We start from the raw sequence: 18,385 nt of genomic DNA, 5'->3' as shown, positions 1-18,385 counted from the left end.
CATTGCGGTTGCGTTGGATGATGGTTGTCTTTGAGACGTGCGAAGGACAAAGGGGCCAAATTGATTTGCACTACCGCAACGCTTTGTCAACGCATACGCAAGTGCTCCAAAGTCGCGATTCGCTCTGCTGCTGGGATCCCAAAGCCAGCCAGCTCCAGGAGTCTTTGTTGGAAGTACATTCAACCATCGCTTTACTGATTTCTCTGCGAATGAAAATGAACGCCGAGGGGATGACTCTGGGCGGATTGAATTGAAATTGAATCGTTCATGCACTTTTGACTCACTTTCCAGCCCATCCCTTGCAGTTTCTCGTGTGAGGTCAGCCATGAGCAAAAAGACACAACCAATCCTCCATTCCAACATTTAAAAGGAGGAAGAAAACCAACTCGTGACTCTACAACCAAAAAAACAAACAAAAAACAGTAAACAAAAATGACGACATTCTAGCCTTGAAAAGGTGCGTTCGTTGCTTTTCGAGTCAAAAGGATCTCAAAGGATGCCTTCAAGGTCCTTCATAAAGCTGTTGTAAGCATCGTCAGTGGACGGCTTGGCACCCTGAGCGTTGCCTTGAGACGCTTCCTGATCGTCCACCGCAGCAGGAGCCGCAGAAGATGAGGACGACGCGTAGGCTGTCGGACCCGCTGTCGCACCGTCTTGCGGTTTCTTGTTCCGCAACGACGTTGGTACAAACTTTGTCAGATTTTGCTTCAGGTTGCGGATTGCCGGCGCAGCTGAAATGGTGGGCACGACCGCAGTGATGGGCATTGCTGACGAGCCGACTTGCGCCGCGCCTGGAGGCGGCCCGTAATACGCAGGTGCGTTTCCAAACTGCGGCTGAGGCTGGTAGTGCTGAAACTGGGGATGCTGGGCGAGCGGGGGTGGAGGAGGAGGCGGAGGACGAGCCATCATGCCGGCCAGCAGCGGCGGCGGTGGCGGAGGCAAACGCCCGCCATACGCAGGCGCTCCGCTCGGAAACGCAGGAGCAAGTGGGATTGGGGGTGGTGGAGGAGGCGCAGCAAACTGCTGCTGCTGCTGCGGCTTGCTTGGTTCTGCAGCTGCATCATCTTCATCATCGCTATCGCCGTACGATGCGAGCAAGCCGCCAAGGCCGGAAGAAGGCGCAGCAGATTTCGAACTTGGTACGACAGGCTGCTCGATCGGGGTAATCGGAGCTGGCGCGGCCACGGGTTGTTGGGACGGAGGAGCGACAGGAGCGCTCGTCATTGAGGGCGTTGCCAGCAGAGGTCCGCCTGGAGCGGCAGGAGCGTACGCAGGGCCAGTAGGAGGAAGCGCATAGTAGGGCTGGCCATGGGCAGGGTGGCCATACGGGAGAGGCGGTGGCAAGGGGTATTGCTGCTGTTGCGATGGATGCTGCGAGAAGGGCGGCGGTGGCGGCGGAGGGAATCCGGCATGCTGATGCTGCCCGGCAACCTGTGGCGGAAACTGTGATGAAGCGTAGGGAAAGGGTGGTGGAGGAGGAGGAGGAGGGAGGCCATATGCAGGGCCACCTTGATGCAATGGCGGCGGCGGGGGTGGAAAATTCGAGTAAGGTTGGGTGGGTGGAAAGGCTGCAGCAGCAAGCGGTGGGCGGAATCCCATGCCAGGCGCTGGCAATGAAGGGTGCGGGGGAGGAAGCAAAGACGCAGGGCGAGCTGGGGCTGGAAGAAGCGGCGGCGCAGCCGCTCCAGGTACAGGTAGCAAACCGCCACCAACATTGAGCGGCGCACTAACAGCAGCGGCCGCAACAGGTAACGGCAACAGTGGTGGTGGTGGTGGTGGCGCTTGCTTGGGCGGGGTGTTGTCCATGTCGAAATCGTCCGTTGTGCTCCATTTCACCTCCTTGTCCTGCTTCTTGGCACGACCGCTTCTCGGTTCCTCGTCTTCTTCTGAATCAAGCACATCACCATCCTCGTCGTCCGACTCTGGTGCACGAATATTGTCGGGATGATGTATGAGGGTTTGCTGGCGCGTTTGGAGTTCCGCCAATGCGTCGTCAACAATCGAGGACGCCTTGGAGGCCTGCTCGCGCAGTCGAGCAAGGGTAGCCAGACGCTCTTTCTGACGTTCTTGGCTCTTGGCAGCAGTGTCGTCGAAAGCCAGATTGGAGGGTGGCCCTGGAACAAACTTTGGCGGCGGAGGGTGCCGCGACGCGGATGGGGCAGAGAAACCTGGCGGAAGCGCATAGCCTCCACCTGGCAGTGTTGGAGGTGCCCATCCAGGGGCGGATGTGTCGCCGTAATACGCAGACGGAGGTGGGGGAAAGGCGTGCGTGTTGAGCTCGTCGCTTTCGTTGTTGGCCGACTGGTCCCGATTATTGGTCAATTTGGCACGCTTTTTCTCGTGCTTTGCGGCGGTCGCCTCGACTAATTTTGCCGAAGCTACTTCATCAAAGTCTGATTTCCAACTAGACGAAGCAAAAACAAGCACCAGTGAGCGTCATGCGATCGAGATGGGATCAAAACGAGGAAATAAAGTTAGCTACCGATTGAACGCGTCCAGCCCAGCCTTGTCGTTGCGTGTCTGCGCGGTAGTGATGCACAGCGATGCACGTGAGCAAGTGCACGCGAGGAAGGGTGAGCATGATTGATTTCAGCTCGCCAAGCTGCCTTACCAAATGTGCAATCACGTTATCAAACTCGCTTTGCTTCTTCTTCTTGCGATCGCGGATGAGGTAGATTGAGACGTCTTTTGGCCGATTCGTTTCTGAGAGCAACCAAAAACAACGTTCCCAGAACGGCAGAGTCAGAGTTTTTGCTTTCCCATTCACCATCCATCTTGGACATTAATCTTCGCGGCAACCCACACTCCATCGCACACATCACTCATCTGTCTGAGCGCGTTGATATACCTTGGCGAGTGAGCTCGGCCAACTCTTCATACAGTCGCTTTGGGTCTGCAGAGGACATGCGCGACTTTTGCGCCGCCTCCTTGGTTTTCTTATTCTGCGATTCACACACACACACAATCAAACAATCACAACATGCATATTCACCGCCCATGGATGATGAGTGCACTTCCATTGGGAAAACGATGTCCATGCGTATCCGTCGCTTGCCTTCATTCCCTGCCGACGCGCCAGCTCTTTACCTGTGCAAGTGAGAAGAGAACCACAGCAAAATACAAGTTGTTTGGGAACGGGCAACAGGCAGTGAGCGACTGGGTTGTGGAGCGTTTGACTGAGGTTCAGTGAGAGGCGCAAAGGCAGAGGAAGAGTGGATGGAGCCCGAGAGGTCCAATCGAGCACGACAAGCAAACAAGACAAACAGATCAAAGCACAAGTCCTTGTCATTGAGGTTGATGGGTGGCGGGTGAGAGTGAGTCAGTGAGTGAGTGAGACGCACGAGCAGCTTCGGCCGGGTTGGCGCCCTTGTCCTTCTTGCCCATCGTCGCTGAATGGACAGGAAACCAAAAGACGACTGAGTCTGATGGATGATGACGTTTTAGAATGTAAATACAAACCAATGTCACAAAAGAAATTGGCAGCAGAAAGGAAGAAGCTGCCAGGATGGATGCTGAATGAGCGATCCAGCTTTGCATTGGTCGAATGCGAGCAGATCAAAATCATGGAATGTGTATTGAACAACAGAGCTTTCAGGAGGATAACATCGCGACATGAACGACGGCGAAACGCACAAGAGAAGCGCAGTTAAAGAACAGAAACAGCCGTTTATTTTTCAAGATGTGAAATGTAACGAGTTAGCTGTTCAAGCTGCTGTGTGCTTGGGAGTTCCATAGAATGAACTTGTACTGATAATAGGCAAGAGGAAAACCAACCAAGGGGGGAGAAGGACGGAAGAGATCAAGGAAAGAGCGTGAGTTGAAACAACAGCATGAAAACACAAATAAACTGCTCCTCCAACATGGAGTGTGCAATCACAAATCACAACATATCACGTACCTGGCGGAGGAATGACGAAATATTGGTCTTGCAGTTGCCACTTGGCCGCTGATGCTTCTGGGAAATGGAACAAAAAAAAACCCCTCGAGATTGGTATTCATTGTGCAGCATGCGCTCTCTCTCTATCTCCACGCCAACAACGAGCTCACACGGCACTTACGAGAAAGCGTCTCGCTTTCCGATAGACCCAACAACGCAGCGCAATCCGTCACAGAAATGGTCGAGTATGCGCGCGAAACGAGATCAAATGCGCGCCCTCGCACGGCAGCTGGAAGGCAGCACACACCAACAAACGCCAACCATTCCAAGCATGTTCGAGAAGTGAGAATGATGGAGCAACAACATTTCAACCGCGCGATCTGCATGAAAGATAGCGCCCCGTCATTTCGCCATTTCGTCGTACCTTGAATGCTGGAAGCCAAGACCTCATTCACACCAACGGTCCAGAGGTCTTGCACAGCTTGGTGCACAAGAGTGTACTGTTTTTGCCAGAGCAACTTGCCGACGTTCCAGATTGGGGCCACCTTCGAATCTGGTCGCTGCTTGATTCCTGGTGGGATTCGCTTCCACAGGTACTTTGCGTTCTCTCTGTGCGAAACAACAAAAACAAGAGCGACATGAGTCAGAGCAGGTATGAATCAACACGAATGGCCGATTGAGCTCCTGTCTGAGAGTCTAGAAGGTTGAGCGCTCGACCATCGAAGCAGCCCGCCCTCGACCCGACTCCGCCCCAGCCGACCAAGCGCAAGTGAGGCAGCGCTTTTCTTGTTCCTCTTCGTCTCTTACAGATCGTTCTGGATGAGCAGCGCGGCCAGTGCGATGGCGTAAAAGTCTTCTTGCAGCAGAACGCCTCGAGCGAGTTCCTGTGTTTCCCCAGCCGCGAGCACATCCACAACAATCAGCAGCCAAGCGTGAGTGAATGGCCCAAGGAGCGAAACGAGCCAAAGCGCGAGTGGAAGAGTGGAAGAGTGGAAGAGTGGAAGAGTGATGATGTGAGGCGAGCGGGAGAACGACAGCCAAGAAGCAAGCCGACATCAGCCCAGTAACACGACCACCACCACCACCACCACCACTGAGACCGATTTGCGGAACTGGGGAAAGGGGAAGGGTGTCGTGAGGTCGACGCACATTCAGCTCGTGCGCCTCGCAGGCTGCAGCGACGGCGTCAAAGCGCAACGCAGCGACAAGCTGTTGAATTTCTTCCATTGCTTGTTGAAAAAGGCGCAAAAAATCAAGCAATGAAAACTGAATGGACGAAGAAGAAGCTGCTGAGAACTGGAAATTCAACCCAAATGTATGAGAATGCTGGCGAGAGTTGAACAACACGGAAGGCGAACAAACGCCAAAGATATTGGAAAAAAAAAAGAAAAAAAAAAAAGAAGATGAAGAAGAAGAGCACAAAGCCGTGACAATGAAGAGTTTTTGAACAAAGCTGCTGAGATTGACACAAAAAAAAAAAAAAAAAAAAAAAAGAGCAATACTGCAAAGCTGCTGAAAGTGAACTAACTGCATTCAACCGAGTGGTTTTCACAGCGCTCGATTTGCAACAACTCAGCGAAAGAACGGGGGGGGGGAGGGCCTCGAGTCAAGCAGATCCTGAAAGCTGAGAGCAGCAGAGGGCGTCCACGCCTGCACAGAATGGCGCTTTCTCCCCACCCCCTTGATTTGCTTTGTCAACGCTTGAAATCAAGCGCACAACAAGACGCTCGTTTGAGTTTCTCAGACGAGGTTTGTTTGATTTTGTTTGTGAATTCAGGATCGGCTCGTGATCATCATTCGTCAATAATGGTAAGATTTTTAAAAATGACATTAAAAACCGACGCGTTTTTGCGTGCGTCCACCTCAGCCGCATAGTGGCAGTGGGTGGTCATTCGCACTTGGGCGCTTCAGAAGGAGCAGAGCGGGGGCGGGCGGTGGACGACGGGGCGGACCAGGGGGCGTGCTGTCGTCCACGTTGCAGAGCAGACGAAAGTGTTTAGTCGGACTGAGACGGCCTGCAAGGGGGTGGGGGTGACAGGGACACGGGATGAAGCACGATGTGATACTTTTCTGTGCCTTCTCATCCCGAAGGCGGTGGGGGCGGGTGTGTGAGAGCCGGTTTCGCTCAGGGGTGAGGTCGAACGGATACCCTTCGGTCGTTTTTCCCACAGGTCGCTCCGCTTCGGCTGCTTCAATCGCCTGCCCTCCTAGCGTAGCTCCGCAGGTAGTTGGCAGCAAGTCCAACTTGCACGCATGCAACGTGAAGCAGACGAGGGCTAGTTGGGCATCACCAAAGAACGACACTGACAAATTTGTTCGGACTTGGTTGAATTTGAATTAGAAAATGAGATCTACGCTAATCACCGCATTGCTGGCGGTGCTTTGTGCTGTGAACGTCAATGCCGGCCCAGCAAAGATCGGCTTGTATTACGATTCAGCGTCCTTCAATGGACCTGCGTGCGACGACAGTTCGGGAGCCACCGCTTGCGACAGTTTTTCGAACCACTGAGTACTCTGGCTCAGTTGCCAAACTGCAAGACGACAACAATCCAGTCTGGGAACAATACTTCACGACCAGCCAGGTCAACAATTACCCTGTGAGTAATCAATTCTAAAAACAGTCTGGTCGCGGCGAAATCTCACCATTGCTGTTTCGGATCTTACAGGGCTCATTCAAACTCGAGTTGGAATTCTACGACGCAGACTTTTTGTCAAACCAGATTCTGGGCTCCATCGTCCAAACCTACACAGCGGGCTCTTCTGCTGCTTACATTCCCATTACTGTCAATAATCCTTTCGCTTCTGCATATTGGATCAAGTTTGCGTATCGTGTTATTTGCCAAGCCAACTATTACGGGCCGACGTGCGACACGTTCTGCACCACCTCCACTGGAAACTGTAGTACCTGCGATCTCGTGTCTGGCGCTTGCACGGCTTGCAAATCAGGCTACACTGGCACTCCGTCCTGCTCCACTTGCGCCACCAACTACTATCCGAGCGGCTCTGGTTCATGTGTGTATTGCATACCCAATGACGGTGGCTATTACACTTGCTCATCAACAGGCACTAAGGTTTGCACTCCTGGCTACACGGGTGCCAGTTGCAACACGCTCGTTTCCTGCCCGACCGCTCCAGCTGCGCCGACCAACACCACCAAAAGCCAATGCAGCTCTGTCAGCGCCAACTCCACTTGCACCTACCAGTGCAATACTGGCTACTCAATCTCTGCAGGCTCTCCAAACATCACTTGCAGCACAACAGGCGCATGGGCACCTACAGCTACAACTCTCAGATGCGTTGATACAAACGAGTGCAACAACTTGAACGGCGGCTGCAACCAAACTTGTCTCAACACCCCTGGATCGTACGACTGTAGCTGCCTCACTGGCTACACGAAAAACGGCGATGGCAAAGGCGAAACCGGCTGTCTCGACAACAACGAGTGCAGCAGCGCCAACGGCGGCTGCCAGCACACTTGCACCAATCTGCCTGGGTCCTACGCTTGCTCGTGCAACAGTGGATACCAGCTGCAGCCTGACGCCAAATCTTGCATCAACATCAACGAGTGCACGACTGGAATGCACAACTGCGCTGCGAATGCCACTTGTGCCGACACTATTGGCTCGTTTACTTGCACCTGCAAGGCTGGCTTTTCCGGCAACGGAACGCACTGCGACGACGTGAATGAGTGCAATGGCATCCCGTTCCCGTGCAGCAGTGACGCCCTATGCACAAACACCCCTGGAAACTACTCGTGCGCCTGCAAGCCTGGCTTTTTGGGCAATGGTTTGGAGTGCGCGGCTGATGGTCGCGTTGCGTTTGATGTGTCGTCTCGCTTCCTGGTGGTTCGTCGACCCGAGTCAGGCACGAGCACAATCTCCCTGGTTGTTGAGGCTCCAGTCCAGGTTGATGCGACTGTTCAATTTTCCATCAGCTCGGCATCTTTGACTGCTGTTTCTTCGGCACCGCTGCAGTTTTCTTCGACAGTGCATCAGCAGACCATCACACTGAACCTTGCTGCAAGCGGCAGCGCGTTGGCTCAAGAAACGATCGACATTCAACTTGCCAGCCCCGTCAACATGGCATTGGACGACCACTTTAACAGGTCTCAGATCGTGATTGAAGCCAGCCAGTCGCAGTTTGGCACGGTCGGCGTGTCCGCTGGCTCCCGTCAGATCAGCTTGAGCAACGTCATGGCCAACCCGGAGTTCTCAATCACGTTGGAGCGTTTCAGCGCCGTTTCCTATGCCTCGGCCGTCGATATCACGTTTTCCGTGACCTCCACTGTGGCCAGTTCCACCACATTCGTTGCGACAATTCCCGCAGGCCAGCAAACTTTTGCGGTTTCCATCACAGTGCCAAACATGGGTACTCCGACTGTCCCTTCAACGCTGACGTACACCATCACTGCTGCGACCGCTGTGACTCTTGGCGAAGCGACTCCGATCGGCTACTACGGATCGTCGGTCGTTGCAGTGCCCGAACATGACTACCCCTACGGTCTGTTCAGCATTGCTAATACTGCGTCTTCTTGGCCTGAACCATCATCGGCCAGTCTCACCATCACTCGTGCTCGTGGTAGCGTTGGCACTGTCACTGTCCGCGTCACTCCGTACGCTGTCGCATTCAACACGTCAACTGGCACACCTGTGGCCACCATCGACTTGGATTTCGCTTCGACACCTGTGGATGTCGAGTTTACCGCTGGAATCCTGACCAAGAACGCTCTTGTTGCCATCCTGGATGACACCATTCCTGAACTCGCCGAGGTCTTTGGCGTTCGCCTCGAGATTGTCAGCGGCGGCGGTGCGGTTGACTCGACTGCTTCCAACGTTCTGGTGACAATTGCGGAAAGCGACAGCCCGCATGGCGTTTTGGCATTTGACGCTGCCACATTGGCGGTTGACGAGCCCGCTTCTGACAGCAGCGTGTCCATTACCATTACTCGAACGGCAGGCCTGTTTGGCGACGTTACGTTTGCCTGGGCGACCTCCATCACCGGCTCCGACCACAACGTCAATGCCCAAGCTGGACTGGACTTTGTGGAAGGCGCAGGCACTGTGACGCTGCTTCAGGGCCACTCGAGTGCGGTCATTCAGGTCGTCATTCGTGCGGATTCGCTTCCGGAACTGGACGAGACGTTCGCTGTTACCCTGTCCAGCCCCACTGGCGGTGCGACCTTGGGTGCACAGTCGACAATCACAGTGACCATTAACAAGAACGACAAACCCTACGGCACCATTGGCTTTGTCACTCCAACGTTGACCAAGTCGGCTGATGGCAGTGCACGGTTCCTCGTCACTGGTGGCTCAACTTTCACTGCAGAGGTTGCGCGCTATTTCGGCACATTCGGAACTGTGACAGGCGATGCCACCTTGCAATTCACAACACCGGTGACTGCCGCTGACTTTAACAATCAAGTGGTGCGGACTGTGAGCTTTGCGGCTGGCCAGACGTCGCAGACATCCAACTCTTTCAACGTCGTTGCCGCTCAAGCCCCTGTTCGTCTATTCGACATTGTTCTGAGTCCCAGCTCGGGATCTCTGGCGACCCTCGATGCTGACGCCCCTTCTGTCATTCCATGTGCCATCGAGGCCAGCAACGCCGTGGACGGCGTCGTCCGTTTCACTTCCCTCACATTCATTGCTCAGGAGAGCGCTGGTGTTGCGCTCGTCACGGTGGAGCGCACTGGCTCAGCGCTTGGTGCCGTGACATTCACCTACAGTGTCCGAACTGGCACAGCCGGCGGTGAAGACTTTGACGCCTCCATCCAGGACGCGCCCGTTGTGATTGAAGCCGGTGCAGCGAGCACTGTGATTAGCATTGCGGTTGACGACGACGATATTCCCGAGCTGGACGAGACGTTCACTGTGCTCTTGACGGGCATCACTGCGGGCTCCGCCTACCTCACCTATGCCTCTGTGGCCACGGTCACGATTGCAGCCAACGACGATCCTAACGGCTGGATAGAGTTTGCACCCTCCGGCAATCCGCTTGGCGACGATGTTTATACGGTTCGAGAAGATACCCCTTCACTTAACATTCCTGTGCTGCGCAACGGCGGCCGATTTGGCGCAGTGGACGTCACTGTCGTCGCTGGCACGAACGCGTCCATCGCCCCGTTTACGGCCTTCCTGAATCGTGACCATCCGGACGAAGGCGTATCCTTGACTTCCGACTTGCATGTCACATCACCACTCGTGGTGCACTTTGCTGCTGGACAGAGCACTGCGTCGGGCGCGCTTGTGCTGACGATTCTGAAGGACAACGTGCTTGAAGGGGCCAAAGCCTTATACCTTGCTTTGCAAGACCCGACGAATGGTGCTCAGCTTGACGCACGCAATGTCATTATGGTTGAGCTTCGTGATGGCGAAGACTCGGCCGCTAACAGCGCTGCAGCAGCAGTGCCCATTGCCATTGGAGTGGTGGTCGGATGCGCGGCGGTGATCCTGCTCGTTGTGATTGTGTTGCGCCGTCGCAAACGAGCTCGCCATCAAAACCAACTCTTGAAGGCGACAGAATCAGGATATGCAGTGCCCATGCAAACAGTCACCATCCCGTCCAAGGGGGATGCAAGCGAACCTCTGTATGCGACTGCAACTGCAACATACAGCAACAGTGCTGCATCTGCAACGTCCGGATCTGCCAACTACGACACGATCGATGCCCGAAGAAATCCCAACGAAGCCATCTACGACGACGCCGTGCCACTTTCTCGCATCCACACAACTCCAACTGCGATATCCAACCAGCTTCGAAACAATCTTGTCCTTGGGGAAACACTGGGCTCTGGCGCGTTTGGTGTTGTCGTAGCAGGGCAGCTCTCCCTTGAGTTTGTGCCGCAAGATGCCATCTATCTCTGCGCCAAGCGAAATCAATCAACGCTCGCGGTAGCGGTCAAGCAACTCGCAGCTGATGCCACGGCGAACTCTCGCGAAGATTTCTTCGAAGAAGCGCAGATGGTCTGCCGATTTAGCCACCCCAACATTGTGCGGGCGCTTGCGGCACTGCTCGAACGCGACCCCAACATGTGCATCCTGGAACTGATGCCGTACGGAGATCTCCGAAGCGTGTTGCGGAACTCTCTGAAGGACAATGTGTACTGGAGTGCTGCGGAAATGTCGTTTGCGCTGCAGCAAGTGGCCTCAGGCTTGGCATACCTTGAGACACAGAACTTTGTCCATCGCGACCTCGCTGCTCGCAACTGCTTGGTCGGAGCAGGCCTCTCTGTCAAGATCTCGGACTTTGGTCTGTCCAGGGCGCTGGAAGAGAAGGACTACTATCATATGGAGACGAACGGTCGCCTGCCTGTCAAGGTGTGTTGAGTTGGATGAGGGAGGGAGCGTGGTAGTGTTGTTGTCGATTCTCACTATGCTTATTTCATTTATCAGTGGATGGCGCCCGAGTGTCTGAACTTTCGAAGGTTTTCTCCTCATAGCGATGTGTGGGCGTACGGTGTCTTGGCTTGTAAGTCGGTTGGTATCCTTTGGCTCGAGTCTGCCATTGAAGCCTAACACACGACTGTACAATGATTTACGTTGATTGTAGGGGAGGTCTATGCGTATGGCGCAACGCCTTATGGCAACTTGGCTGCAGGCCGGGAGGTGCTTGCTCAAGTGGAAGCTGGCTTGCGACCGCAGAAGCCAGAGTCGTGCCCAGATGCAGCGTATGCTCTGCTTGAGCGTTGCTGGGATTTGATTCCTACTGCGCGACCGACAGCATCAGAGCTGCAAAAGTTCTTTGCGGTGGGCGCATCGGAAGGTGCTATTCGAGACATTGGTGCAATGTTGTGAACCAGCTTTTGACATTTTGTTTTGCGCATCTCTTGTCTTGTTTGCTTTGGATTGAAACACCTTTAATCGAGCTGTTATTGTTTGTGTTTATTTGCATGTATCCGCTTTCCAGCAGCAGGTTCAAGCAAGAAACACGAGTGAGACTCTTCTTGTCTTTGCTTGCTTACATGAGTGCCAGCGCAGGCAGGCCTGTGAATGCGTTCGCAGAACTGCTGGTGATCCTATTACCATTCAGCCACCTACAAATTGTGTCGCCAACGACGAGTGAGCTGTTTGTGTGTGATGCTTCGGGACTTACCATGTTCGCAGGGATTGCATCCTTTTTCACTTTTCGATCTCTCTCCAACCCTCTTTCCCTGTTTCCCCGTTTCGCGTTGATGAGGCCGACTGATTCTTCCCACATGTCTGAGTCTTCGTTTCGTTGTTGCACTCAGTCTTGACTCTTTTTCTTTCATTTTGTGTGTGTTTGGTGAGTTTGGATTTGTTTTTTTTTTTGTTTCAATTCGCCTTTTTTTTTTTTTTTTTTTTTTTTTTTTTTTGCCTTTGTTTTCTCGCTCGTTTTTTTGAAGCTCGACAAGCGATGGATTGGCCAGTGCCGACCCTGCCACAAACACTCATGAATGAGCTGTCGCAAGTACTCGAGAGACACGCACGAGCGGAGAGCGGTCTTGAGTGCCAAGGAGAAGTGTCCAAAAAAAAAATCACGACAAAAAAAAAAAAAAAAAAAAAAAAAAAGGCTGGCTCGCTTCGTTGCGCGCCCCGGATTGCGTGGATTGCGTGGAGCGACGCGAGCGTTGGCGATGGCGATGGCGGTGCGGGGTCCGTTGGTGGGACACGGACGCAGTGATCAAGGGGGTGGACGAAGCATCGGCCCAGATCTGTGGCGATGGTCGCGGGGGCGCGCGAACCTGGACAAGTGTGCAAAGAGCGGAACACGGCATTTTACCGTCCACTGCTCATGGAGCCTCGCGCTCGACAGCCTGCAGACGCGTGTGTGCAGTGCATGGTGCTGCAGGGCGCTTGCCGGGTGAGAGCAGGTCCAGTCGATGGAGCCTCCTGCACAGCCGTAGAAAATTGTGGCTGCTGCTGCGAGTCAAACCAAACACAAACAAATCTCAAAAAAAAAAAAAAAAAAAAATCAAAAAAATCCAAAACTTATAAAAATCGATACGCGCCCTCACTGCGAATTCGCCTCAACCTAGGCTTTTGTTGACTTTTGCATTTTGTCGTCCTATGACGAGATCGTTTTTATCCGTTCTTTTCTTTGTTTGTTGACACTTGAACATTGTGTTTTTTTGCTTCTTCGCACGCTCTTCCACGGCTCATGCTGTGCACAGCCTTCAGTTTCACACACCAACCACTGTACTCGTTGCTCGTTCGGTTCGTCATGCAGCAAGCGCTCGCAGCAGACGCTCTTGTTTTTTTTTTTCTTTTTTATTATTTTATTATTTTTTATTATTATTACCTGACTCCTATGCGAATACGATCGCACATTGCGACCCCATTTGCTCTGTTCCTACACCGACAAACAAAGAGCACGGGGTTGGTTCGCTCTCGTCATCCTTTTGTCACATTCTCACCCCAGCTTCCATGTCGCACTTTGCCGCTTGATCTCGATTTGTTGTACGTCTCTCACCGTTATTTGTTTTTATTTTTTATTTTTCGGTTTTTTTTTTTGCTCTTTTTCAAAATTTCCTTTCCCTGTCTCTTTCTTGTTGCCATCCTTCTTCTACAGTTTGAGCAGAAATCCCCCCAACCAAGGACCCGTCTCTGCTGGAGCTTGATTCTCGTCCTGGTTTCCTTGACCTCCTTTTTTTTTGTTTCGTATTGCTTGGAGGCGCAAACAAACCACAAGACAAGCAACAACAACAACAACTTGACAAACAATGGAAGGCGCGAATCTGCGTGTCCACCTGGAAACGGGCGATGTAAAGGCCGTCAAGTACGCGGCCAATACGACCGTCCAGGACATTATCAATATCATGGGACTCAAGATTGGCTTGCAGTCGGTCGCTCACTTTGGCCTCTACTTGGAGCACTCGGACGCTGCGCAGTCGCAATGGCTGAGCCCGCTGCGCCCCGTCGCCACTGTGGAGGCGTTCTATCAGTCTAAAACACAAATATTTGTTACTTCGTCGTGGAAGTACACGTTTCGAGTACGCTTCCTGCCCAAGAACGCCGTCAATCTGTACTCGAAAGACAAGACCGTCTTCTCGTACCTCCACCAGCAGCTCTGCCGATTCCTCAAGCAGGGCAAGTTTGACGATATTGCAGAGCAGAGCCTAGTGCAACTTGCAGGCGCCGAGATTGTGCGTCGCTGTCTCGGGATGGCGTCGCACAAGGTGAATCTTGACTATTTCGAGTACGTCACTTCTCGCTTTTTTTTTGATGATGTTGTTTGCCGCCTTCCTCCAATCGTTCATTCCGTGGCCAACCTGTCGCTTGTGCACGCCCTTTCCTTGTTCTCATCCCCCAATCTTTTTTTGTTGGTTTTGCCACGCTCCTCCAACAGAAAGGAAATCGGCTTTAGCGAAATCCTCTCGGAAGGCATTCTGCATCGCTACAAGGTGAAAGAGTTGAAAAAGCTTCTCAGTCCGCATTGCAAAGAGTACGAAAAGCTAAGCGAGGACGAGTGCAAGCTCGTCTTTTTCAAAACGCTGCAAGAACACTCTGAGCTTGGCTTGACAACGTTCAAGGTCCAGCTGGAAATGATGTCTGGCTGGGGTGTTGGAGTTGAATTCTTGATTGGCCCTCGCTCTGGCATTTCGCGCAAGGAGGGCGACAAGATCACGCCTGTTGCCGAGTACAGTCAGCTGCGGTCTGTGGGCATTGTCCCGCAGGGAAACAAGGCAAAGGTCGAAATCCGCTTGATTGGGTATGACACGGAAGTCCTCAAAATCATTTGCGAGAGCATCATCGCCGCCGAGGAGCTTGCCAGCTTGCTTGACGGCTATTACAAGCTGTTCGTGGATGCGCGCTCTTCGATTTTGGCCTCCGAGCAGCAGGCCAACAGTCGGTTTGCCCGAGCAGGCCGCGGCAGTCCAGGCACTTCCCGCGCCAGCCTGTATCTCCCCGATCGCCCGAGCATGATGTCCGACCCGTCCAGGGACGTGGGGTCGCGGTCTGACGACGAAGACGTGGATGATGCCGAGCTCGACCATGCGCTGCAGCAGCAAACTAGCCTTGCAAATGTTTTGCGAAGAGCGTCAGAAATGAACCTGCAGGGTGTAAGTCGCACGCGATCCGATGCACCATTGCATCAGAAGCTATCTGGGTCGTCTCGAGCGCTTCATGGCAGCCAGGGCAATTTGGCTGGCTCCAAGCCGGCATTGCCTCCGATGCGGATTACCCCAGGCCCGTCTTCCGGCCCCACATCGCCCGTGAATACTGTCGCGCCCGACGAAGAACTGGACGACTACATGACGCTGGATGACAAGCTCGACTGCGACACCATTTTCCGCGACCAGCTCACTATCGCGCGTGTCATTGGAGAAGGCCAATTTGGCTCGGTGAACGAGGGCGTCTGGACCCGTCCCGACAACACCAATGTTCCCGTTGCCATCAAAACGTGCAAAAACAACGTTTCGCGAGAAGTCCAACGCGAGTTTTTGGCCGAGGCTACGCTCATGAGCAAGCTCAACCACCCGCATATCGTGCGTATTCTGGGCGTCAGTCTTTCAAGCCCAATTCTGATCGTATGCGAGCTTGTTCCTTTGGGTTCGCTTCGCAACTATTTGCTCGACAACAAACCAAGCTTGAATCTTAAAATGCTGCTTGGGTACAATTGGCAAATTGTTTCCGCCATGTCCTATCTCGAGCACGTCAAGGTGATTCATCGGTAAGGAGGCGTCCAGTCAAGCACGTGCAGCAAAAACATGTTGGCTGTTGGATTGAGCGACAATCATTTGCGAAAGTTTCCTTACTTTTTTGAACTTTTTTACTTGTTGTAGTGATCTGGCAACGCGTAATATTCTTGTTGCTACCCGGCAGGTTGTCAAACTGACGGACTTTGGCCTTTCTCGAGTGCTGACTGAGGACGACATTTACACTGGTAGGTGTCTTCCGCCGATGCGAATGCCTTGATTTTTTGATGCTGACTTGTACCTTTGCTTTTCCTTCCTCCCCCCCTCCTTTCCTCTCCCCCCTCCAAAACAATCTTAACATGCGATACGCCAGCTACGGGTGGGAAAATGCCTGTCAAGTGGATGGCTCCCGAAAGCATCAACTATCGCACGTTCACGACTGCAACCGACGTGTGGTCTTTCGGTATGTGGAAACGCCTCTGCCTTGTTCTGGTCCTTGTGATGCTGTGCCACGGGCTCTCGTCTTATTTTGTGTGGCTCGGTGTTGTGTTTCTTTTGCTCTGCAGGTGTCTGCATGTGGGAAATCATGTCGTACGGCGAGAAGCCCTACCCCCAGCTCCAAAATAGCGACGTTATCGATCACCTCGAGTCCGGGGCACGATTGCAATGTCCGGATGACTGTCCTGACTCATTATATCGGTGAGTTTCACGGTTGTTTGACCCTCTCTCTTTCTATCGTTCTCCCTTTGCTTTTTTGTTTTTGGTATTTTGTTCTGACTCCACCCTCGCCTCTTTCCGCAGAGTCATGCACGACTGCTGGGCGTACAAGCCGGAGGACCGTCCTTCCTTCCGAGAATTGTACGATCGGATGATGCAGGTCATTGCGGAGGAGCGTATCGAGATTCAGGGTGTCACAACGTCCCATTTGCGCAAGTCGACATCGGAGGCTGAAATGCGTGCTCAAACCAAGCGCATCGTCGAATCCGTGCGCGGCTCGCAGTCGTCCATCGCCATGAGCAGTCTCACGGCACCGGCTTCGGACAGCGGTCGCAGCAAGTCTCCCCGCGCCTCACGACTAACGCATCAGCAGTCACTCCCCGCGTCGGCCTTTGCGTCGATGGGAGACGAACCACACGTTCTTACTCCAGGCGTCGTCCCGACGGCGCCCAAGCCCGTCATTCCTGGCGTCACAACTATTTCCCGCACCAGCCTGACATCGTCCACCTCTTCGCTCAACGCATCGGGTGCGATGGACTCGACGTCCTCGCTCAACGCGACCTCCGCGGCCCGAACCAACAGCAAGCCGCCAACGGTCCCAGTCAGTTCTCGGCCGACGACTGCGCCCCACGGCAAATCATCAACCTCCACACCGGGGCCAGCAGCGAGCGCCGCGTCTGCCAGCGAGTCGCGATCATCGCGACCGTTGCCCGAGCGTAGTACGAGCGTTGACGGCGATGTGGCGCTTGATGTTGCCGCGGAAGATTTGCCACCGCCACCAGCGCCCTTGAAAACGTCGCCAAGGCCAGTGCGACCAGTCAGCACGCTGACGCCGCCATCTATTCCTGCTCCGGCTCCGCCCGGCGCGTTCAAGCCCCCGTCCGCGACCCCCGCTGCGCCAGGCACTTTCAAGCCCCCGTCCATTCCAGCCCCCGCACCCCCTGGCTCGGCCGTGCACAAGCCCCCGTCGGGACCGGAAAGCCCGGCGGCTGGCTCTGCGCCTTCGCCGCTGGCTGCTCGCTTGCAGGCTCGTCTGAGCGAAGGCGGCAGCAACCCTGCTCATGCCCCGGGTCGGCTGTCAGTCCTACTGACAGACCTCGATGAGGACGTGCAGAGTGTTCGTCTCGAAAAGGAACGGGAGCAGGCAACGCAGGCGCAAGCCGCAAGCAAGACCAAGCTCGAGCGCCGCACGTCTGACTTTACCATGATGCTGCGTCAAGCGATCGACGAGCTGCCCGACATGGACGGTGACGACGAAGACGAAGACGACGATGACGACGAGGAAGCCGTCAACGAGCAAGTCACCGCGGCTCTCAAACCGCCAACTCGAGCGCAAAAGTCGACATCGATGGAGCAGCTGGAAGCGATTGCAGCTCCGCTGACAGCACCCCACGCATTCGTTGTTCCAGAATCGCCTCGCATGTCTGACGCGCAGGTTAAGCGCCAGGCGCATGAGATTCTGTCCGAGCTGGATGACCTGCTGGACGAGGAGGATATCAAAACGGCACAAGTCCGGTTGGATGCCCTCAAAACCATGTACCAAGACAAGGTCGTAGCTGTCATGAAGAGCGTCATGGATCTCAAAGAGTCGGTGCGGCTCAACGAGACCTCGGCGTTTGTTGACATGGTTCGCGTGATTGTCATGTGTGCCGGAGAGGTGATGGACATGGTCGATCCAGTCATGGCGTGTCTCGCTGACCTCAACGACAGTCAAGTCGCTCCCGAAGTTCACATTGCCCTTGCCGATGACGTCTCCTTGCTCAAGGTTGACATTGAGAAGCTTGTCGAGCGCACTGGCCAAGCCACCCAATTTTCGCCGCAAGCCCACCTGTTCCAAGCCGAGATGCTTGACGCGGCGTTCAAGCTGGCGGTGGACGCCAAGAAGTTGTGCGACCGCATCACCAAATTCTAAACCCAGCTCTTTTTTTTTTTTTTTTGGCTTCTTGTTTTGCTTCTTGTTTTGTTTCTTGTTCCATTATCTATCTCGAAGAGTTTTTGGTTTAGCTTCTTTCTGCCCCTCCTTTTGATTTTTTTTTTTTCGTCGCTTGGTCGTTGTGTTCTTGGTACTTGTGTAAAATTTTTTGGTGTCACTGTTTTTGCTTTGTTCTTTTCTGTTCTTTGCTCGTTGATGAAGCTTCTGTTTGTGTCGTATGAGTATCTAAGAACGTGTTCTTTGCCAACGCAATCCCCTTTTG

At 53.8% G+C, this 18,385-nt stretch overlaps 3 protein-coding genes across 3 annotated transcripts; 2 read left to right on the top strand and 1 right to left on the bottom strand.

Annotated features, from left to right (window-relative positions):
* Window positions 1–227: 227 nt before the first annotated feature.
* CAOG_06752 (hypothetical protein) lies at window positions 228–5,104 on the bottom strand (the record flags this gene model as incomplete). The annotated part of the gene is made up of 11 exons (XM_004344323.2): window positions 228–2,404; window positions 2,483–2,520; window positions 2,612–2,703; window positions 2,849–2,942; window positions 3,056–3,087; window positions 3,342–3,389; window positions 3,899–3,955; window positions 4,059–4,166; window positions 4,302–4,486; window positions 4,685–4,761; window positions 5,027–5,104. The coding sequence occupies 11 exons, from the start codon at window positions 5,102–5,104 to the stop codon at window positions 490–492; spliced, it is 2,724 nt and encodes a 907-aa protein (XP_004344373.2). The 3' UTR covers window positions 228–489.
* Window positions 5,105–6,324: 1,220 nt separating this feature from the next.
* CAOG_06751 (megakaryocyte-associated tyrosine-protein kinase) lies at window positions 6,325–11,731 on the top strand (the record flags this gene model as incomplete). Its single annotated transcript, XM_004344322.2, has 4 exons — window positions 6,325–6,474; window positions 6,544–11,193; window positions 11,269–11,344; window positions 11,426–11,731. 4 exons carry the CDS (start codon window positions 6,325–6,327, stop codon window positions 11,668–11,670), a joined length of 5,121 nt encoding a protein of 1,706 aa, XP_004344372.2. The 3' UTR covers window positions 11,671–11,731.
* A 381-nt stretch (window positions 11,732–12,112) lies between these two features.
* CAOG_06750 (ephrin type-A receptor 4a) lies at window positions 12,113–18,175 on the top strand. Its single transcript, XM_004344321.2, has 7 exons — window positions 12,113–12,139; window positions 13,406–14,032; window positions 14,183–15,508; window positions 15,621–15,721; window positions 15,847–15,936; window positions 16,040–16,172; window positions 16,275–18,175. Exons 2-7 carry the CDS (start codon window positions 13,557–13,559, stop codon window positions 18,100–18,102), a joined length of 3,954 nt encoding a protein of 1,317 aa, XP_004344371.2. The 5' UTR covers window positions 12,113–12,139; window positions 13,406–13,556; the 3' UTR covers window positions 18,103–18,175.
* Window positions 18,176–18,385: the final 210 nt, after the last annotated feature.

This window comes from Capsaspora owczarzaki, assembly GCF_000151315.2.
Source record: "Capsaspora owczarzaki ATCC 30864 unplaced genomic scaffold supercont2.12, whole genome shotgun sequence".
NCBI classification, from domain to species: domain Eukaryota; class Filasterea; order Ministeriida; family Capsasporidae; genus Capsaspora; species Capsaspora owczarzaki.
This window is presented reverse-complemented; position numbering and strand designations above follow the sequence as displayed.

Bases quoted from the DNA above. Each gene is read 5' to 3' on its own strand.
- CAOG_06750 (XM_004344321.2), top strand. From the start codon at position 13,557: ATGGAAGGCGCGAATCTGCGTGTCCACCTGGAAACGGGCGATGTAAAG. The intron at 14,033-14,182 runs GTACGTCACTTC...CTCCTCCAACAG, and splicing joins GTGAATCTTGACTATTTCGA to AAAGGAAATCGGCTTTAGCG. The intron at 15,937-16,039 runs GTATGTGGAAAC...TTTGCTCTGCAG, and splicing joins AACCGACGTGTGGTCTTTCG to GTGTCTGCATGTGGGAAATC.